Source organism: Lolium perenne, chromosome 1 (assembly GCF_019359855.2).
Source record: "Lolium perenne isolate Kyuss_39 chromosome 1, Kyuss_2.0, whole genome shotgun sequence".
Lineage (NCBI taxonomy): Eukaryota > Viridiplantae > Streptophyta > Magnoliopsida > Poales > Poaceae > Lolium > Lolium perenne.
Genome location: NC_067244.2, coordinates 231,776,493 through 231,799,419, shown reverse-complemented (window position 1 = coordinate 231,799,419; position 22,927 = coordinate 231,776,493). Strand labels below are relative to the sequence as shown.

At 48.9% G+C, this 22,927-nt stretch overlaps 1 protein-coding gene across 1 annotated transcript; it reads right to left on the bottom strand.

Moving 5' to 3' along the window:
- Window positions 1-3,027: 3,027 nt before the first annotated feature.
- LOC127326335 (anthocyanidin 5,3-O-glucosyltransferase) lies at window positions 3,028-4,667 on the bottom strand. The gene has a single exon (XM_051353212.2). It carries the CDS (start codon window positions 4,640-4,642, stop codon window positions 3,215-3,217), a length of 1,428 nt encoding a protein of 475 aa, XP_051209172.1. The 5' UTR covers window positions 4,643-4,667; the 3' UTR covers window positions 3,028-3,214.
- Window positions 4,668-22,927: the final 18,260 nt, after the last annotated feature.

Sequence of the window (22,927 nt, the reverse complement as noted above, 5' to 3'; positions counted from 1 at the left end):
TTCTCTCCCAAATTTCAACAAAGCTACAAAAGCTATTGGGGGGATAAGGGAGGAAGAACAAATATGACGATGAATACCAAATTACTCCAAGATCTAGATCTAGCAAGATCCCCTCACTTGGAGAGGGATTCACTTGGTGTAGCACTAGATCTAGATCTCCTCTTTCCTTTACCCTAAAAAGATGCAACAAATATTGGGGGGATCAAGAGGTGAATCAAGCTCTTCAAGGTCAACAATGGAGGAGAGAGAATAGATGTGCAAGAGCTATCTTGGACGAAGGTGAAAGAGAGATATAAATACGGGGCTCAGAAATATGACTATTGGGGGTTGAAAAACGGTCAGATTCGCGCAAAACCGGTACTACCGCTTGTCAAAGCGGTACTACAGTGTGCGGCGCGGAGCGCATGTGGGGGCGAGCGAACTTGGGCGGGAACCCGTGCGGGTCAACGCCGCGTGGGATCGAGCGCCCTCGATCGCCGGTTCTCCCGCGCGGGCGAGCAGCGTGGCTCTAGCGCGGTGGTGGGCTGGCCGGGTGGTGGCGGCCCAGCGCGGCTGGGAGCAGGCGTGGAGAAGCTGGGCCGGCGCTGGGGTGCGGCGGCCCATGACGGGGCGCAGGATGGATCCTGGCTGCGGGGCAAGCTAGGCTAGAAGCGGGGTGGAGGCCTGTAGGAGAAAGGCTGGTTGGGTGGAGGAAGGTGGGTCGGCCGGTACTACTGGCCCGGTACCGGTTGGGTACCGTATGGGCAGGCCGGTACTACCGGCTTGGTACCGCATGGAGTCCAAGGAGCTTGGGAAGGCCGGCCGGTACTGGGCCGGAAGCCCAAGCGGTGGTACCGGCCCCCGTTTTCCCTTTCCTTCACCTTTTTCCAAATACGCCGTCGTACAAGAAAAGAGATAACTCAAGCTAGGAAACTCCAAATGAGGTGAAACCAATTTTGATGGAAAGAGGGCGACAAGAGCTACCCCAAAATATGGTGAAAACATGGAAACAAGTGAATGGTGATTTTCTCATGAATATAGAGGCGTAACCTCTCAATATGGTAAACCGGGAAAATCATCCAACTTGAACATGCAACATGCGATGCATCCGGTATCCGATTCTGATGAGTTAGAGCTTGTCATAAGAATGAACACAAGCTCTAATGCATCTCATCGATAAGAACCAATAACAACCCATAAACACGATGCAATGCATGCAAGGTTTGAGCTCTCTCCAATTATGCGACTCACTATCCTATCGAGCACAAACCTTGACCTTGCATGTTCCACTCGAGCCAGAAAGCTCCGTCTTGATCCCTCTTCATCATCGTACATGCCACCATCTTCATCCAACATACACGCCACCATCTTCATCCATCTACTTACGCCATCTTCATCTTCAACACCGTCTTCGTCCTTCTTCGACACTGTCTTCATCCATCTTCTTCATCGAACTCGATCTTCTTCATCTTGCAACCTTGAGACCAACATATGGCTCAAGAATTGCCTATGGACACGACCTAAGAGAGAGTCTCAATACAACCATTAGTTCATAGGGATTGTCATCAATTACGAAAACCACACATGGGGGCTCCATGTCCTTTCAGCCTCCCCCTCCTAATCACCGCCTAGAGGCTTCGTTCGGCAAAGCCTGGGTTGGGATGGTGGCGGCGAGGTCTCTTCTCGGGTGGCGGCGCGTAGCCTGGTCCAGATCTAGCTACATGGGGTGGCGCGAACTCGACGGCTAGTGGCTCAACGACAATGAAGGTGGGGCTCAACCTTCGCTCGAGGGTGGTGCCTCTGCTGCTGTTGACAATAACTCCAGGCACGTGTCCATGGGCCCTCGAGGCTCGGACGTGCATGTCGGATTGTGTCCATGGTAGCGGGGTATAGTTGCGCCTTGCAACGATGGTCTCCATGGCACCGTGGTGGTGTCGGTGATCCGCTAGGTGGCAGCTACCAGGACCTACACCGTCCAGTCTGTCTGATGGTGGAGGTGGAATGGCGGCCAATACACATCCTAGATGGCATCACAGTTTGGCTCTTCACTCGTCAGCGGTGCGACCAAGGGTTGGTTGAAGACCGTCTTTTCCGACGGACTTCAGGACTAATGGATATGCCGGGAAAAATCCTGCTCTTCACTCGTCAGCGGTGATGATGATGGCGACGGATGCAGGCCCCATCTCGTCCTTGGGGCGTCGTCATCCACCTGGAGCAGCATTGGAATTCTTGATTTGGCTCCCCAGATCGTACACTGGCATATGTGCTGTGTCATCCTCTTATTGGAGTCGTTGTCTAGGTCGCTCGTGGAATCACCGGAGCATTAATACAAAGTCTAGGTCGACGACCGCTTTGAGCAAGGGCTTTCAGGGCACAATGTACATCATTTCCGGTGCTTCTAAGTCGACCTCTTCTCTCAGGTGGCCTGGTCCGCAGCCTACTCGCCGACTCAAGGGCGGGTGGTGCGTTGGTTGCACCATACTTGAGGCGATGTCGGTCTTCCGAAGACTTGTCCGGATGCTTGGTGTATGGCCTCCTCACCACTCGCGGCGTGATATGGGGCAAGGAGTCACTATGTTTGGTTGTTGGGCGTTATGTTAAGCTGGATTGGTGTAGCTTTCATGGTCTTGTTTCGATCATCTTGGTTTTTCTTTTAGGACGTGGCTTAATTTCCGATCAACCAGGAGTTAGCTTAATTTCTAGTCAACCTAGTTTGAGCAATTGGAGCAAAATGATATGCAATTGCACATGCATGTGTAATTACACATCCATGTGTCATTCTCATATGCACGAATCCTGATGGAAATTTAAAGGTTGTCGAGTTGACCGGGCTCTAACTTAGTTAACTGAGAGTTAGCAATCCGGTTTCTTTTATGAAATCTGATACTCTTTTGAAAAACGGTTTTGCTATGTCTCAATCAACTAAGATTTTCTTAAGTTTAAGTTATTTTAAAAAAGTGTTTTGAGTACACTTTTCTGTTAAAAAATTGCACTTTTCTACCAAAGCAAATTACACTTTTCTACCAAAAATGTGCAACTAAACCGAATTACACTTTTTTTTAAACTGCAGTTGCACTTTTCTAAGATGATCGAGACTAAAAAAATCTCAAGTTAACCGAGACATAAACACACCCTTTGAAAAAACAGTTTATTTCTGGAAATGGCTGCTTTGAGACATGTCTGTCACCCCGAAGACTCTCGTATACAACAGTACAGCACGCACCATACGTCAAGCTCACGCACCTTCCCCGGTGCGAGCCGGAGCCTGCCGGCCCTCCACGTCCGACAAGAACCTGGCGAACGCCGCGCGGGACGAACCGCCGTCGTCCCAGGCCGCTGCCGCGGCCTCCTTGTGCGCTGCCACGCGCGCCCCGAGCTTGCCGCCCTCCTCGGACTCCATGACCAGTCTCACCTTGCGCTCCACCTCGCCGGCCTGGACAAGCCCCTGCTGCCAACCGACCATCTCCATGGCGACCCCCATCTCCCCCACCATGTGCAGCCTGTTCATTTTCTGCTCCGAGTGCAGTGGCCAGCACAGCATGGGCACGCCCGCCGTCACGCCTTCCAGCACCGAGTTCCACCCGCAGTGCGTCACGAACGCGCCGGTTGCACTGTGGCGGAGCACCTCCGCCTGCGGCGCCCACTGCTTGACGACGAGGCCGCGACCACCGGTGCGGTTCAAGAACCCGTCCGGCAGGAGTGCGTCGAGGTCCGGGTCATCGCCGTGGGGTGCTCGGACGACCCACAGGAACCGGTGGCCGGAGTTCTCCAGGCCGGCAGCGATCTCTCTGAGCTGCTCCTCTGAGTGGTTTGCTACCCCGGTGCTCCCGAAGCAGAGGAGCACGACACTGCGGTCCGGTTGCACGTCTAACCAGGCGAGGCAGTCGTGCCGCTCTTTGGGCTCGCCGATGCCGCCGAGGAACGGCCCGAGGCAGTACACCGGAGGCATGACCCGGCCGGCGGGGAGACACCGAGGGTCCCCGAGAGCAGCCACCGCGCGCGCCTCTAACGACTCGAACGTGTTCACTAGGATGCCATCACCGCTGTCCGGGATCCGGGACAGCACGGCCATGGTCGACTTGTACGTGTCACTCTCTGGATCCTCGAGCAACTCGCCGAACAGGTGCGAAGCCGGAATTGGCGGAAGGCCAAAGAGCTCGACAGGGGTGTCGCCTAGCTCCTTGAAGCTTGTCCCGCCCCCCTCAGCAAGGACATAAGGAAGCTGCGCAAAGGCGGCGAGGGAGGCGGCGCTGGAGGTAAAGAGGAGGTAACCGGGGATCCCGAGCCTCTTGGTGACGCCGAACGCCGTAGCGGACATCGAGTCGACGACCACGGCGTGCACGCGCGTGAAGGAGCCGAGGAAGTCGTGGAGACGGTCGTTGTAGCGGTGCACGAGGTCGAAGTAGCTGACGATGAACTGCGCGCCGGGGATCAGCGTGGGCGGGTCCTCGACGAGCGGGAGCGTGTGGAAGCGGACGGACGGCATGGAGGCGGCGGTACTGGCGACGACGGCGCTGAAGGTGGCGTCTGGGGCTGTGGGGTCGATGAGCGCGACGGAGACGGCGTAACCGTGCTCGATTAGCGCGCCGGCGAGCCGCATCATGGGGACGAAGTGGCTCACGGCGAGGCCGGGGTACAGAACGAAGGTCTTCTCCATCTGCATAGATTATCTTTAATGACCTAGCTAATTATTCAGTAATGATATGGGATGCATGGCAGCATTTATACCAGCGAAGCCTTGTGGAGTACTGTACTTAGTGAGTACTTAATTGTATAGAAAAGATGATTTAGTTGAACATCTGCCTAGGATAGATAAGCACCAATTCTTAAATAAATCAGTGTACATTTTAAAACATCTCTCTAAACATTTTGCATTGTAGTACAATGATTGGGAAGCATCAACCGACCAGATTGTTTAGAGGCGGTAGTGGTAGTTGAACATCTCTCTAACCACAATGATTGTACACAGTGCAAAAGGACGCGGTAGTGGTTTAGAGGCGTGCTAAACGGAGAACGCAGCAAGAAACCACTGATTGGGAAGCATCAACCGACCAGATTGTTTTTTATCCAGTATTGTTTGAGTCACTTTTGTGATGTTCCATGCACTTTTTACCTCTGTCAAGTTTAAGTGACTTTTTTTATTTACTTTTTTTTTTCCTTTTTTAAGTTTTATATTTATATCCATTGTACTTTGTTCGGCGAGTGACTTCTACATATAATGTTACTAATTTTTTTTTCTTTTGTATTTGTTATAAATGGACTTTGTCTTTGTGTAATTGCACTTTTAGTTTGAGCACCCTGAACACTGCCGACACATCGAAGCCGTATTATAAACTACAAAGAAAAGAAAAATAATTATGAAAACATTTTTTTAGTCTCCTCTTGCCTGTGCGGCACTCTTCCCCTTCGAGGGGGCAACACTCTTGCAATCCCTACACGACATGGGCATGAAGTCATCGTCGCCATTGATGTTCGCCGATGTGGCACTCTTCCCCTTCGACGGGGCATCGCTCTTTCCTTTCCTTCTTGGCATGGGCACGAAGTCGTCGTTTGCCGGTGCGACATTCTTCCTCTCTGACGGGGCATCACTCTTGTCCTTCGAGGAGGCAGCTTTCTTGTCCTTTGAAGAGGTGGCTCTCTTGCCCTCGCTGCTTGGCATGGGCATGAAGAGATCGTCTTCGTCCTTGCTTGATTTAGCCCATGTGATAGAGCACTTCGCGAGTTGCTCTCTTTCCTAGGCATTCCTAGAACTTCACTTGTGAAGCCTTGCTTTCAACCTCAGAAGCTCATGCGTATCTAGAAAAAATCTTACCTACCTCAACGAGAAGGGTGACACTACTAGGAGATCCTCGAGGTAATCAATCTTATTGTCACACATAACTGAATATGCAGAGGATATAAGAGGTCCAGCCATATACTTGTTGAAACTAAGATCGCCTCAAGGAGGCATCTTCGAGAGAACACACTAGGCTAGAACAAAGGATTGATGGGGGGTTTGTTAGGACGCGGGGGAGGAGAACTGGCGGGAAAACTAGGGAGGGGGAAAACGGCGGGAAATCTAGAGCGAGAGAAATTGGCAAGAAGATTTGGAGAGGAAGATTTAGGCGAGAATAATTGGCAGGAAATGATACATCGGTGCATTACAACTGAAATTAAGATACAAAACTACACTGCAACTGAAATTAAGATACATTTCTACACTACAACTGATATTAAGATAAATCGGCACATTAAAACTAAAATTAAGATACATTGATGCTGGGACTTCACTCTACTTGCCATGCGTCCAATGTGGATATTTTTCGGTCTTGCCGCCGCGTGCTTATGATGCCTGCGCCTCAGTGGCCCTTTCTCTTAATCTCTTACTTTCCGCTTCATGAGCTTCTCTGCGCACCTCTTCCCCCGCATACTTACATGCATCCTCTTTCCTCTTCCTCCATCCTCATCTGGTTCACCTGACGAATTTGGGCTTGCTCCGCCCTTTATTTTTTTGTATCTATCTCTCTCTCCGCTTTATCATTAGCAGCAGCCTTTTCTGCACACTCCTCCTCAAAAAAGTTTCTCAATGCACGGTGATGATTTTCCTCAATCTCACTACGCGCCCAATTCGGCTGCTCCATGTCTATCAAATGGTACCACTTGTACAGGGGCGAGGGAGACTGCAATACAAATATGAACATTAATTCAGGAAAATAATGACATACAAATATGCATCTTCATCATACTTTTAGAACATATAGGCGGCCTCGTGGACGATGAATTTGCATTTCGGGGTGGATCATGATCATAGTTCGCACACATAAAAAATTCCATGCTGAATTTATCAGAAAAAACCTCCACCTCCTTCACCTTCGCAAGATGGCCGCAGCAACAACGCTCTACTCTCGCATTCGGGGGCAAACTAGCATTCTTCATCGTCCTAGGCCTAAATTCTTGGTTCGATCAAGGCACACTCATCGCGGCTAAGGGTAGCTGGCACGAAGAGAAGAGGTAAGAGCACTTGTGTATCAAACCATATCGATGCCTGTTTTTACAGAGAACATGGTGAGGAAAGGTAGGATAATAAGACAGAACGCAGCGAGAAATGGCGGGAGAATGTGGCTGCAAAAGATAGCATCTAACGGTATTGCTCATGTTAAACTGGAACGGGTGATGCATGGATCACAATATTTGGGTCATCTCTACCCCAATTAGTCTAGTAGGCGTCATGTACGCCAATAGGTCCCGTTGGCGTCCTACTGGCCGATTTATCAGATGACATGACGGCGCCAACGGTCGATAGGCTCGATAGGGCCTGCTTGGCCACCAGATGGCCGATAGCTGCTACTTGCCGTCCAGATGGCTGACAATATGTAATCGACGAACTGATGGCCAATGCCATATTATTTTTTTAAATCCTAATACTCCCTCCGCTTACTAATGTTACATGTTCTAGATACTTTTAAAATGGGCTAGATACAAATTAAAAGGAGTGAACACACACTAAAAAATAGACTAGATACAAACATAAGTGAGTGAGCCTATAAAAAAACTAAAACATCTTACATTTTTACAGAGAGGGAGTATTTGTGGAATTTAATAAAAAGTTATTATTTTAAAAATTAGGTCTTCTCCATTCCCCCTTAATCTATCTCTAGCAACAACCATTATAGTGCTCATTCTACGTAGCCTCATTTTCTCTCTGGATTCCACCACGCATATGTTCTCTTCTGGCAATGGCGCATGATTATTGTTTTCTTGCTGGAAAAACATCAAGATTGTATTCCTCTATAACATGGTTACAGGAAGAGGTTCACCCAACAAGCAGTGCCCTCCAGTTCCACTATTATTAGCAATAAATTTAGTACCTTATTTCGACCATTCATGATCATTTTTTTTGTTGAAATTCGAAAATTATTCATTTTTAAAATTGTTTAAATTCAAAATTTGTTTTGTTTCTAAAAAATTGTACAAATTAAAAAATCTGTCCAGATTCCTAATTTTTTCAAATTCAAATATTATTTAGATTTGAAAAAATTCAAATTCAAAATTTCTTCAGAATTGAATTTGTTTAGATTTGAAATTTATTCAAATTCAAATATAGTTCATATTAATAAAAATAGGTGGAACTCGTGAGGTTCGAACTCGGAGATGCAACCATTAGGTTACAGTTGGGACGGTGTGCAACTAAGGAAAAGAAGATAGTTGTTTGTGTGAGCGAGCGAATAAATGGGTGCGAGCGAACAATTTTCAATTTCAAACATTTTTTATTATGAACTTTTTTTCAAGTTTGATTTTTCAGATTTGATTTTTTTTTTACATTTTAAATTTTGGACATTGTTCAAGTTAAACTTTTTTCTGCTTTAATTTTTCATAATTTGAACATTTTAAAATTTAAACTTTTCCAATAGTCTGAAAAAACTCAAAATAATAACCGTACCTACGACTAAAACAGAGAAGGAAACAGGTGAAAACGCCCGACGCGAATGAAATATGGACGTGGCCCATTTCGAAGTTCCAGTTGCCGCCCCGAGCAGTTTCCTCGCTTAGAGCGGTGAATAGGAGCTCCCCAAAATAGGAGCACCCAGAAATTTGTATAGTTTGCCTCAAGCCCCCAAGTCTACACATAGGTCTTCAACGGGCTTTGTCATGCACTGGGCTTCGTTGTAATTGGGCCACCTGGGAGGAAGGGTTGTTTCCGGTACACCTGGGCAAAACTCGGGCCGGGCTTCGGGCCAAGCCCGAACGTAAAATGCCAAGATCGAGCCCGGCCCGGCCCGACCATCGGGCCTATAAATCAAGCCCGAACCCGGCCCGAACAGGCAAAAGCCCAGCCCGGCCCGAGAAGCTCGCCCGAACCTTGCCTAAAGTGCGAAAATTGCAAGCCCGAGCCCGGCCCGATGTTCAGGCTCAAAAATCAAGCCCGAGCCCGGCCGGAAGTGCAAGCCCGACTCGGCCGGCCCGGGATTTTCGGGCCGGGTCGTCCGGGCCGAGCTGCCCATGCCCAGATGTAGTTTCCGGAAAACCTATTCCCTGCCCAACAACAGCGCGGATTAACTCCCGCACGCGTGAGAGACAAAGCAGGCCGCGACCCATCAACTTCGTTTTTATCGCTTTTTTCTGCCGTTCTTCACTGGTTTGGGAGGGTTTTTGTCGGTTTTTGTTTTTTCAGTTTTCCCTTTTTCTATTCTATGTTTTAAACATTTGTTTCAAATTCGAGCAAATTTCAAATTCTAGCAAATTTAAATTGGAGCAAATTTCAAATTCGATCAAATTTGAATTCAAGCAAATTTTCATATTGAAGTAATTTTCAATTTTCAAATTTAAGCAAATTTTGAAAGTTAAACATTTTTGTAATTCAAAAAAATTAGATATGTTTTTTTTGGGAAAAGTTTCAATCTGGAACTTATTCTAAAGTTAAAATTAATTTAAAAAAACTATAGATAACTCTCAGGGAGACTGGGCCGGCCCAATACGAGCGTACCAGGAGGAGCCTCAGCGAGCGTGCGTTCCCGCACGCACGCGAGTGGGTTATAGGAGCTGAAAGTGCATAGAGCCCCATGTGTGGTTTTGGTAATTAATGATAATCCATATGGACTAATGTTTGCATTGAGTCATATGTGTAGGAGTTGTCCATAGGTAATGCTTGAACCATAAGTTGGCGTCAAGGTTGCAATACGAAGAAATGAGGTGCAAGTTGAAGAGGAGTCAACTCGAAGAGCTCACATGCTTGAAGCTTGCCTTTCATATGTGTTCATGGATATGTGAAGATGCACCGAAGAAGAAGCTCTCCCATAGTGGATTATGGGGGGAGCAATCTGTAAGACTTCATCAAGCAAGCCCAATCAAGAAAGGCGTTCCATCTCGCTGCCAAGATCGTCATCATCGAGCTCAAGTGGAATGCGTAAGGTTAAGGTTTTATCTTGATAGGGTTTCTTCTTACCGGTCGCGTGGTTTAGTTGGGAGACCGGTTTATAGGCTAAGTGTCATACTATCAATGGGCTCTCAAGTAAGTAACTCGATCGTATCGTTTGTAGTGCAGTCAAACCATTGCATCCTTGCATCATACCTCTTGGTAGTTATTTAGATCTTATCCATGTGGTGTATTAGAGCTTGTGGTTATTTCCATGACAAGCTCTAGTTCATCGAAAACGGATTTCGCATATATCATTTGTTGCGTTTTCGTTTTTGGAGTTTTTCTCGGTTCTCCGGGTTTAGAGAATTCACTCTAAAAAATTATAGAAAATCATCCCCTACTAGTTTCCATGTGGGGGTAGCTCTTGTTGTCCTCTTTCCAACAAATTAAATTGGTTTCATGTCGATCGGAGTTTCCAAACTCTAGATTTTGTGTTTTTAAGTTTGTCTCATATTTGGATAAAGAAGAAGGAAAAGGAGGAAGGGCACGGCCGGTACCTCCACCGGAGCACGGCCGGTACCTCCACTGGAGCATGGCTGGAGGTACCACCCTTGGTACCGCCACTGGTACCGCTAATGAGGCATGCTTACAGTATAAGTTCCAGGGTGTTGGGCGCGCGGCCGGTACCGCGACCGGTACCGCGGCTGGAGGTACCGCCCGTGACGTGGGCATTACCCTTCGGGTAGCCAATGTTGCTCTACCCTATACGGTCTAGCTGGAGGCCCATGAAGGTACCCGATGGCAAGGTGGGTCACTAGGACGGTGCAACGTAAGATTCCTTGAAGTACAAGACACGGAAGGAGCCGAACAAGGAAAGTTTAGAGATAGATCTATTGTAAAGTCTAGTCGTACTCGGTTAGACCTCTTGAGACCTGGCCTCCTATATAAAGGCCAGGAGAGGGGCTGCCGAGGGACACAATCAATCTTAGCAATCTTAGCCACCAAAAGCTTAGAGCTAGGTCACCATAGCACTTAGCCATCTCGACGAGATCTCAGCCGAACTATTCGGCACCCCATTGTAACCCATTATCATCATAATCAAGAACAGACAGGCAGGACGTAAGGGTTTTACCTCATCGAGGGCCCCGAACCTGGGTAAATCGCTCTCCCCGCTTGTCTGTGAACCGATGTCTCGTGTCAGCTTGCAGGATTCCATCAACCCTAAGCCCCTATCGGAGGGCATTGCCGAGGAGCACCCTCGACAATTGGCGCCGTCTGTGGGAACCCTGTCGGCACAAGGCGGGTCATTGGCGCTGATCTTAGAGCCGAAGCCATGTCAAGAGTTCACATAATGTAGGGATAACGTTGCATAGAAAACAAAAATTTTCCTACCGCGAGAACGCAATCCAAGCCAAGATGCAATCTAGAAGACGGGAGCAACGAGGGGATGATCAAGACTCACCCTTGAAGATTTCCAAAACCTATAAGAGTAGGCTCTTATTGCTGCGGTAGACGATCACTTGCCGCTTGCAAAAGCGCGTAGAAGATCTTGATCACGGTGCCACGATCGGGCAGCACCTCCGTACTCGGTCACACGTGCGGTGTTGATGACGACGTCCTTCTCCCCGTTCCAGCGGGCAGCGGAAGTAGTAGATCCTCCTCGGAATCCCGGCAGCACAACGACGTGGTGGCGGTGGTGGTGGAGATCTCCGACAGAGCTTCGCCTAAGCTATGTGGGAGAGAGAGGTAGGAGGGAACCGCTAGGGTTTGGGAGAGGGGGCGCCGGCTAGGGAGCCTTGAGGGGTGCGGCCATGGTGGTGTTGTGGTGGCCGGCCAGCCCCTCTCCTCCCCTCTTTATATAGGTGGAAGCCCCAAGGTTTAGGTCAAAGTGTCCGAATAAGACCCCAACAAAAAACCTCCCATGTGACCAAACCTAGGGGGAGTGGGACTCCCCCCTTTCCTTGGTGGGGTGGCCGGCCACCATGGTGGGGAGTCCACTTGGGACTCTTCCTCCCTTAGGCTGGCCGGCCAAGGTGGGTGGAGTCCCTCTGGGACACCACCTTCCATCCTTATTTCTTCCGGACTCTTCTAGAACCTTCTAGAACCTTCCAGAGAAAATACCGGATCATTTTCAAACCTAGAAAATGACTTCCTATATATGAATCTTATTCTCCAGACCATTCCGGAACTCCTCGTGATGTCCTGGATCCCATCCGAGACTCCGAACAAAACTTCGAACTCCATTCCATATTCCATATCTACTTAAACGACATCAAACCTTAAGTGTGTCACCCTACGGTTCGTGAACTATGTAGACATGGTTGAGACTTCTCTCCGACCAATAACCAATAGCGGGATCTGGAGATCCATAATGGCTCCCACATATTCAACGATGACTTAGTGATCGAATGAACCATTCACATACGATACCAATTCCCTTTGTCACGCGATATTTTACTTGTCCGAGGTTTGATCATCGGTATCACTCTATACCTTGTTCAACCTCGTCTCCTGACAAGTACTCTTTACTCGTACCGTGGTATGTGGTCTCTTATGAACTTATTCATATGCTTGCAAGACATTAGACGACATTCCACCGAGAGGGCCCAGAGTATATCTATCCATCATCGGGATGGACAAATCCCACTGTTGATCCATATGCCTCAACTCATACTTTCCGGACACTTAATCCCACCTTTATAACCACCCATTTACGCAGTGGCGTTTGATGTAATCAAAGTACCTTTCCGGTATAAGTGATTTACATGATCTCATGGTCATAAGGACTAGGTAACTATGTATCGAAAGCTTATAGCAAATAACTTAATGACGTGATCTTATGCTACGCTTAATTGGGTGTGTCCATTACATCATTCATATAATGACATAACCTTGTTATTAATAACATCCAATGTTCATGATCACGAAACCATGATCATCTATTAATCAACAAGCTAGTTATACAAGAGGCTTACTAGGGACTCCTTGTTGTTCACATAACACACATGTATCAATGTTTCGGTTAATACAATTATAGCATGGTATGTAAACATTATCATAAACTTAAAGATATATTATAATAACCATTTTATTATTGCCTCTTGGGCATATCTCCAACACATAATGGAGAAGAGGGCAAGGCCTTACAGCTATCCGCCAGAACCATATGTACAAGAGCCATACGAACCAATGGAAAGAGACAAGTATGTACCAGCCGAAGCGTTCCCAGAGCCATGCGGGCAGGTCAACATGATCCATAAAACCAGCTTTTCAAAAAGGGAAATCAAGAAATTCTCACGAGAAGTGAAGTATGCGGAAGTTGCTATGGTTGACACACCCGAATTCATCGACTGGTCGGAGCAAAGAATCTCCTTCGACAGGACAGACCACCCGAAAGTCGTCCCTAGACCAGGTCATGCAGCCCTTGTCCTTGAGGCGCAGATTGGAGGGTACAATATGAGAAAAGTATTCATGGATGGAGGAAGTGGCTTGAACCTACTATTCGCCAACACAATGAGAGCAATGGGTTTAACAGTCGATATGCTAAGAGAGTCTGACACAGGGTTCCATGGCATTATACCGACCCGACCCGCTTATTCTCTTGGTAAAACATCATTGGATGTAGTCTTTGGTACGCCCAACAATTTCAGGAAAGAGAAGATCGAGTTCGAAGTAGTCGACTGGGAGTCTCAATATCACGCCATCCTCGGCAGGCCCGCGTTTGCCAAATTCATGGCCATACCTCATTATGCGTACCTAAAACTGAAGATGCCAGGCAACAACGGGACCCCAATAACCGTTCATGGGAGCTTTGCTCGATCAGACACCTGCGATAGGGAGTTCCAGAAGATCGCCTGAAGTTCGGTACAAGGAAGAACTCAATGCAATCGACGCTACCACAGATCATACGCAACCACCAGTCGACAATCGAAACGTAAGATCTGATGAGTTTGACGCTACAAAGGAAGCCAAGAAGCTGCAGGTGCATCCCACTGACCCGGAGATATTTGCATGGGAACCATCCGACATGCCAGGTATCCCCAGGGAACTAGCTGAGCACGCCCTTAATGTTGACCCGACAGCCAAACCAGTGCAGCAGTCAATGCGCCGATTTTCCGAACCAAAGAGGAAAGCAATCGGCGAGGAAATCAATCGACTCTGTAAAGCAGGATTCATTCGGGAGCTCAAGGAAGCTGAGTGGGTGGCTAACCCTGACATGGTGCCCAAAAAGGACACCACCGCTCTGTGTATGTGTATCGATTACACCGACCTCAACAAACACTGTCCGAAAGACCACTTCCCGCTGCCTCGTATTGATCAGATAGCGACTCCACAGCCGGATGCGATCGCCTCTCCTTCCTTGATGCATACTCCGGATATAATCAGATCAAGCTGAATAAAGAAGACCAGGTGACGTGGGCATTACCCTTCGGGTAACCAGTGTTGCCCTATCCTGTATTTTTTAGATGGAGGCCCATGAAGCACTCGATGGCAAGGTGGGCCGCTAGGACGGTGCGGCGGAAGATTCCTTGAAATACAAGACACGGAAGGAGCCGAACAAGGAAAGTCTGGAGATAGATCTACTATAAACCTAGTCGTACCCGATTAGACCTCTTGAGACCTGGCCTCCTATATAAAGGCTAGGAGAGGGGCTGTCGAGGGACACAATCAATCTTAGCGATCTTAGCCAACAGAAGCTTAGACCTAGGATACCCTAGTACTTAGCCATCTCAACGAGATCTCAGCCGAACTATTCGGCACCCCATTGTAACCCATTGTCATCATAATCAAGAACAGACAGGCAGGACATAAGGGTTTTACCTCATCGAGGGCCCCGAACCTGGGTAAATCGCTCTCCCCGCTTGTATGTGAACCGATGTCTCGTGTCAGCTTGCAGGATTCCATCAACCCTAAGCCCCTATCGGAGGGCATTGCCGAGGAGCACCCTCGACAATTGGCGCCGTCTGTGGGAACCCTGTCGGCACAAGATCGGTCATCGGCAGATCCAATCATGACACCGGCGGCTTCACCAGTAGCTTCATCAGCAACTCCATCGACACCGTCATCGCCAAACCTGGGAAGCCCGACTCGTTTCGGCTCCTATGAGTTCACTCTGCACAGCGATTCCTCCCGCTCAACCTTCTCAGATCTACAAGGAAACACGAAGATGACCTTCGGTAGCGTCCACTACAACGTCAACGCAGAAGGAATCCTTCGACTGCTGGAATCCCCCACTTCCGGATCGACGAGTCCAAGTGCGTCATCATCACTCGACCTTTCGGCTAGTCTGACATGCTCGACAAGTTCGCCAGCACCCTCGACTCCACGCTCCGTGTCTTCCATGTCGGTAGGATCCGACGATCCCACATCTTCGGAATTAACTTCGTACTACTGCTTGAACTGCGACACCAGGCATGGGCTGGGATCGAGCGACACGCCGTTCATCTGCAATGCCCAATATTCATCGGGAGAGGACAGTATCGATAGCATCGTCCAGGGAACCACCCGAAGGACGGCACACCACCAGGTTTATGTCGCCAATAACACGGGAAACACAAGGCGCAGAGGAGACGGAGACCATACTCCCCGTTCCAGTAGAAGGGCAAGTTTTGAAAACAGCGCCAGCAACCACGACAGCGACTACACCATCGCGGACGAGGAGTGGGCAGCAGCCAGGGCAGCATTACTCAACAACACACCGCTCCCCGCAGGAACCTCGGTTGGAACCCTCAATGCTTATCGCTCTATACTAGAGAAAAACCGGGAGCACCTGTCGAAAGAGCAAGCCACCCTCGAGAGACGATTATCCGCGGCAGACCGATCCAGCGAACGACGAAGAGGCTCGCAAGGGAGCGCCTCCCGAAACACTCAGGGAGCAGGCAAGCACCGGTCGAGACTATCCAGGCTTTCGGAAGATGACGCTAGAGAAATAACGTCAAACCTGACTAAGTCCTTTATGACTACGGATACCGCGGGCATTCCACGGCCGAAAACTGTTGCAGGAGCAACGGCCAACCTCGCCGCATACCTCATCAACCAGCGCCCTGAAGGATCCATGGCTCAAGCTCATCGAGGCGCCCTGGAGAGTCTCGCGATATTGGGAAATAATCTAGTACCGCAAAAGGAAAAGACCACGGTGCAGGCCAGTGGTTCAAAACATCATGCGAGAGATTCTCGGGATGAAATCACTCAGAGCAGGATCGACAAAGCAAGGCGGCGACGCGCCGCTAGGAAGGACAACGACAGCGATTCTTCGGATGAGGATCAGGAGTACGACGGCGAACTCAGGGGAGCCGATTGTTTAAGTTACAAAATCCGCGAGACGATGCTGCCCAAAAAGTTCAAGCCCACTCCTACCGACGCTGCCAAATACGATGGGCAGCAGGAACCAAGATCTTGGATAGACGACTACCTGCAGACCGTGATTCTGCACAAGGGGAACCAGATAGCAGCAATGCAGTGCTTGCAGCTTTACTTGAAGGATTCAGCGCGAGCCTGGCTAAGGGGGCTGCCGAAAGGTTCCATCAAATCATGGGACAACCTAGTAGACGCCTTCGTTGCCAATTTCCAAGCAACATACAAGAGACCGGTCGGGATTGAAGAGTTACGGAATTGCCAACAAAAGCAGAAGGAGTCGATGCGCTCATACATCGGGAGATTCACCAAACTCCTGAACGCTGCCGAAGATGTATCTGTCGATAGAGCAATCGACGCGTTCAGCGATGGCGTCCGGCGTGAGAGCTACATAGAAGAACTTGGGCACAAAAAGCCGAAAACCATAACCAAGTTAATGGAAATCGCCAACAGCTGGGCTGATGGTGAGGACAATGTGCGAAGGCCACGACAGCGCAGTGACGACGAAGACGATGATCAGCCGAAGCACGACTCGGGTGGCCGAAGGGATCGTCACAAGAGAAGGAAGAACCACAATTACGATGATAACAACCTAGTAGCCGCAGGGTACTCCGATCGGGAGGACGACCGATATGACGATAGAAGAGACGATCGGCAGGACGGTAATCGGAATAACTCTGGGAACCGCGGCAATTATAAACCACGACAACAGAGAACTGCCCTACGCTGAGCAGATCAACGCCCCTTGCTACCTGCACTCGTATGTCGACTCTAAGGACGGCAAAACAAAGTCAAGTCACCTGCTCAGGGACTGTCGGCAGTTCCTTGACATGCACAAACTAATCCAGCAGTCAGGCCAGCAACAGCTACCACCACCACCCCCACCCCCACCGCAGCACCAAGTCCAGCAGGCTCAACCTCATCAACCCAACGAGGCGTTCCCACCTCCACGGGGGCAGATGAGCATGATCCATAGGACAGGTGTCTCGAGAAGAGAGATGAAGAAGCTCACCCGAGAGATTAACTTGGCAGAAAGCATCATGGCGAACATCCCCGAATACGTCGAGTGGTCCTCCCAGAACATTACGTTCAGTCGAGCAGATCACCCGATGACCATACCAAAACCAGGACACGCGGCCTTAGTAGTCGAGGCACAAATCGGGGGGTTCAAGATGAGCAAAGTCTTCATGGATGGTGGAAGTGGGTTAAACCTGATATTCGTCGACACAATCAAAAGTATGGGGATCACCATGAGGATGGTAGAAGAAACAGACACCTGCTTTCACGGGATCCTTCCAACTGCACCGGGCTACTCTCTTGGCAAAGTTTACCTGAATGTCATCTTTGGCAAAACCGACAATTTCAGGAAGGAGAAGATCGAGTTTGAAGTAGTGAACTGGGAGTCACAGTATCACGCTATACTCGGGAGACCAGCTTATGCCAAGTTCATGGCTGTGCCGCACTATGCATATCTCAAGCTGAAAATGCCTGGGAACAACGGAACAAACATCACAGTCTATGGAAGTTTCTCACGCTCGGACAATTGTGATCGCGACTTTCAGAGGATTGCTGCGAAGTTCGGGTCACAGCAAGAAACCGTTGACCCCCTGCCCAAGTTGACGTTGCGAGAAATCAAGGAAGAAAAGGATGTCAGGGAAACGAAGAAGAAGCCGGCTGACCCTGCTCTTAAAGCTTCGGCAGCAGAAGCTTCGGCAGAGAAGACTTTGGCAGCACAAGGTGCGGCAGCTAATGGCACAGAAGGCATAGGAGACAGCAAGGCACTGGCAACAATTGCCCAGACCCCTGGCGAGATCAATAACGCTACAGCAACCACTAACATGGTGAAGAAGCCAGAAGATGAGAAGAACCCCTTCCTTGCTTAAGCAATTTATCAGCATTTCATTGTTTTCCTTTCATTTTAAACAGGGCCTTCCTTTTTACGCCCTCTAGTCTCGCGCTTACCTTATTAATGAGAACTTAAAGTTTCGATCCTTCGTTCAGCATTGCAGTAATCCAAAACGTCTAAAGCCGCATCACTATGCAACATAGTACGTGGCAGAAGATCGTGTTCCAAAGAGAAAAGCCTCTATGAGTGCTAAAAGATACAAAGCAAACAAAGATGTTAATCCTTCCCTCTGCTATAGATGCCTCTACGAGTGTCGTAAGTAGCAAGAGTTCGGAAATACCTATAAATACAACCCACGTTCTATATTTTACTTATGGAAATATCAATGGACAACGGGCTCATCGGCAGAATCACTGCACCCGAAATATTCGGGAGTGACTGTCGAAACATACATCGGTTGAAAGCAAAGTTGTGCATACAACAGGTTTAGCAAAACCTGCAACACGAGCTGATCACTCAAATGATTTGCTAACCAACCAATACACATACATTTAAACGAGCAACTCAGATTCGCTCAGTCAAAACTTGCCAACGGCATTAGCACGGTAAAAGTACATATGCATGTATCTACCGAATAAAAGGGCCTCATTACATAATCCAAACACTTGGAGGAAGTAGCCAAATTATCTATTTACAAAACAAACCTTAATCCCTGAAATCACCCTTGCAGAGTTCCTCTTTCCTCAGGTACCTTTGAGTCCTCCTCAAGTCTGTCGACAATTATATTGGCGGGCAACAATACCTTCGGATACAGTGCCTCCAAGTCACCAGTTGCGTTGGCAATAGACAGCAAACTTGCTGAGGGATAACGGGCGAGTACAAGGGCAAGTGTAAACCTGGCCCCTGCAAAAACATGAGCACGCACCAAGTCTCGGATCTTCTTGGCATTACCAAACTCAGACATCAAAGTCAGCAGCGTAGGGGGAACTGCGTTCAAAGGGAACATCGTTTTCCAAACCACCCTCATAGCTTTGTAGCACTTGTCGAAGAAGTGGTGGACTTGCTGAACCCGATCCTGAAATTGTGCGACAGCCGAAGCCTTCGAGTGCTCCCGCCAGAAAATCTCTTCGGCTGAGGATAGCTGGGTTAATGCATGCACACGCTCGTGAATCCGTTTGTTCTCTTCCGCACGGTTCAGAGCTATGACTGGCAAAGAAATAAACGGACGATCAGACAAGGCGTTGTTGACAAAAGGGTGCAGGAATCAAGAAACTCACAGTTCAAACTCTCGGTAGCTTTATGCAGCTCAGTAAGAGCGTACCGCTCCACGTCGGCTGCAATCTCGCTCTTCTTATTGACAATAGCAGCTAAGGCGTAAGTGCTGCGCAGGTCCTTTTCCATCTGGGTGATCCGATCCTTCATCCGCTGGATCCGATCACCTTCGGGAAGAACACCCGAAGAGTCGTCGACAAATGAGGGCACCGGGAAAACCTGCAGGAAACAACGTTAAAAAGGATGACAGATATGGCCAAATTGAGCATCCAACGTAACTCCCATCGGGAGAAGTACAAGTAACTCCTATCGGGAGAAGTGCAAGTGAAAATATCATGATAAAGGTGTGCCAGCAACATTGCCGGCACGGAGTTCATTACAAACATAAAGTTTTGCAACAGAACAATGTTTCACATCAGCTCGAAGATGAGTTTGTTACAAAAATCAAGGGGCCTGGGTCTGAGTCGATAAACTAGGTCCAGCCGATGTCTTCCCTGACGAGACTAGTTCAAGGAGCTGGCGAGCACAAGTAAGGGCAGACGTTTTAAAAGCGCTTAAGTCAACGAATCACCCATCTTGCTCTTTCGGCAGCTCCTTAGTCATCTCTTCGATGTCAGCCTTAAAGCCGTAACCCATCATAAGTTGGAAGGCAAGGAGGGCACCATAGGTACGCGAAGTACGCTTGAATACCTCGATAACCTCCTTGGTGTCAACCGCGAAGGCATCGATCAGCTGCCCCAGAGTCTTCTCCTGCTTGATCTTGGGGAAAATCATCGAGTGCATCCGCGCCAGGGCACCCTTTCCCTTTTCAAGAAGCTCCCGTGTAAGCTGGTGGGAGGCGAGAGCCATCGACACACCATTTGCCGGAGAGTTGTTCGAAACTTTGTCCAAGGCAGCAGCAGGGATGCTGGCGGCTTCTGCAAGAAATCGAATTGGAAAAGATCATTGATAAAGAAACGAATCCCTAAGAGTAATAATCAACAGAGATGTATGAAAGAGCTTACCAAGTAGAGCCAAAGAAGATTGACGAAGAAGCTCATCCTTTTCAGCTGCCCGAGCTTCCTCCTCTTTTAGCCTCTCCTTCAGTTTGTCCAGCTCTTCTTTCAGGGAATCGACCTCCTGGCGAGCCGTGGTAGCCTTTTTGATGGCGCCGTCCAACTTTGAAGAGGAAGATTTAACTTCCTCCTGCAGTCAAACGTTGTCCGCCTCCAGAGAGGTAAATTGAGAGGAAAAGGCCTCCAAAGAAGATATAACACCTCGCAGATCCTTAAGGGAAAAAGGATGTTTTACAAAAGATCGATAGGCAAGGCACAGTCCCAGAAATTCACGTTGTATTCGAAAAGGACTTACAGAAGGAGGAGCTGTGGTGGAGGCAGGAACATCTTTCCCCTTGGAAAGGGAAGAAGCAGTCGACGCCTGAGCCGCAGGAGCTGTCTTAGGAGCCGGAGCTTCGGAAGCCGCAGCAGCTGGCGGAACAGCATCAGATTTGGCTTTCTTAGACGGAGGCTCGGTGAAACCTTCGTCACTACAAAAAGGAAATGATTGACAGAAGTTATGAAAAGAATGCAAGAAACAAGGGGACAAAATATGGCACAAAGGAAGGAGGTACTTACATATCAAGGAGATCATCTTCGTCGGCAAAGCCGCCGGTTGATCTCTTCGCGGGTGAAGCCCTGGTTTCCTCCACAGCTGCATTAACAAAGGTATCATGATCAGCGTCATCATCACGCACTGATCCTTCTGTGTCGCAAGCGTCATCGGCTGAGGGAGGAAGATCGATGTGAACGGTTTCGAAATCTATCGGATCATCATGATCGCTCTCTGGGCCTGTATGCTCGATAATGTGAAAATCAACGGGTGCTGAGGAGTCTCTCCCCTCAGAAGTATCGTTTGGCGAGTCATGCAAATCCCCAGAGGCCATGGCGGTCTGTCGAAGGGAAAATAGATAAGAACAATGGTACTTATGTTGACTAAGTGATAATAGCATAATAAGAATTTAAAAAGGGAAGTTACCTCTGGCGGTGGATGTTCGGCATCAAGTGGAGTGTAAGAAGATATCAATGGGATCGAGTCCTCTTGACTAAAGAAAGTAAGGCGACGGACTTCATCGAGCAGTTCCTTTTCCGATAGTTCGGCAGCATTAATCCTGGTCTCATCCTTTGGACCTGAATACTGCCACATCGGGCGAACTCTGGCCATGACTGGTTGGACTCGACGTTTCAAGAACACTGCTGCCACCTCTGTGCCGACCATGGTTTGGCCATCGGCCTCTTTGATTCGAAGAAATCTGGCAAATAATTCATCGGCTGCTACTCTTTCGTCGGGAGAGAGGATATTCTTCCAGGAATTCTTAGGCTTGGCTTCAAGGACATCGACAAAGCAAGGAAGCTGGGATTCGGGTGACAAGGAATCCTTGACGTAAAACCATTTCAATCTCCACCCTTGCACAGATTCTCTCATTGGGAAATTGAAGTAGTTAACATCCGAACGAGCTACAAATCCCACTTCTCCGGTGACAAAGGATCCATTACTACTGCTGTATCTCTTCACATAGAAGATCTTTTTCCACAACCCAAAATGAGGTTTGATGCCCAGAAATGCCTCGCAAAGGGTGATAAACACAGCAACGTGGAGGATTGAGTTGGGAGTGAGTTGCCATAATTGGATCTCGTAAGTTCGCAAGAGGTGGAGGAGGAATTCATGAGCGGGAAGCGAAAGACCCCGATATAGGAATGATAAGAACATCACGGTAAAGCCGGCAGGGGGATTAGGACGAGAAATCGCACCTGGAAAGATCACATTCCCCTCGTCAGAGGAGATTAATCCCAGGCTTCGGGATCTCTTCTCGTCACGCTTAGTGACGGTTGATGCTATCCAATCTTCGGGCTTGGCCATTGAACTTGGTGGCGCTGGTGGCGCCGGAGCTGGGGGAGGAGCGTTCGGAGCGCTCCCCTTCGGAAGAGAAGAGGAGGACTTGGCGGCGGCGCCTCCGCTAGTGGAACTGGCGGCGGCGGTAGGATTCTTCTTCTTCACCATTGTGCGATCTGGGGAAGATTGGAAAAGCAGTGGTGGCGGCGCAGCAGCAGCGAAGGGAGGAAGAAGGAGAAGAATGAGAAGATGCTACGGAAAAAGTGGAGAAGATTAGGGATTCCACGCCCTTTGTAGATTTTGAGGAGAAATTGAGAGCTGTGTAGGCACGTGTCGCCGCTACCGGTTCGTTTAATGGATCTTTTTAATTAAAGATTGCAGAAATCGAGGAGATGCCTTGGTGACTGTGCGAAAAGGGCCAGACAAAGAAAGAATAGGCCCAGCAGGTCATGTCCTGTCAGTCAAAATCAAGATAATAGCAAAGCGTCATCAATGACGTCATGCTCAAAGCATTTGAAGGAATGAAAAGGTATCGGGTGATCAACTTGAGTCCACGCACGGACTGCCAGCATCCGCACCTGGACTCGGGGGCTACTCCCATCGGGAACGCTGGACGCGCACCCGACAGAACGAGGACTCGAAGAAATTGAAAAGAAGGCCTTGCAATAAGAGATCATTGTTCGACTCGAGTCTGCGCCCGGTTCCAAGCACCCGTGCCCAGACTCGGGGGCTACTCCCATCGGGAGCGCTGGACGCGCACCCGACAGAACTTT

Excerpts from the sequence above, each read along its gene's own strand:
- LOC127326335 (XM_051353212.2), bottom strand. The coding sequence starts at position 4,642 with ATGCAGATGGAGAAGACCTTCGTTCTGTACCCCGGCCTCGCCGTGAGC.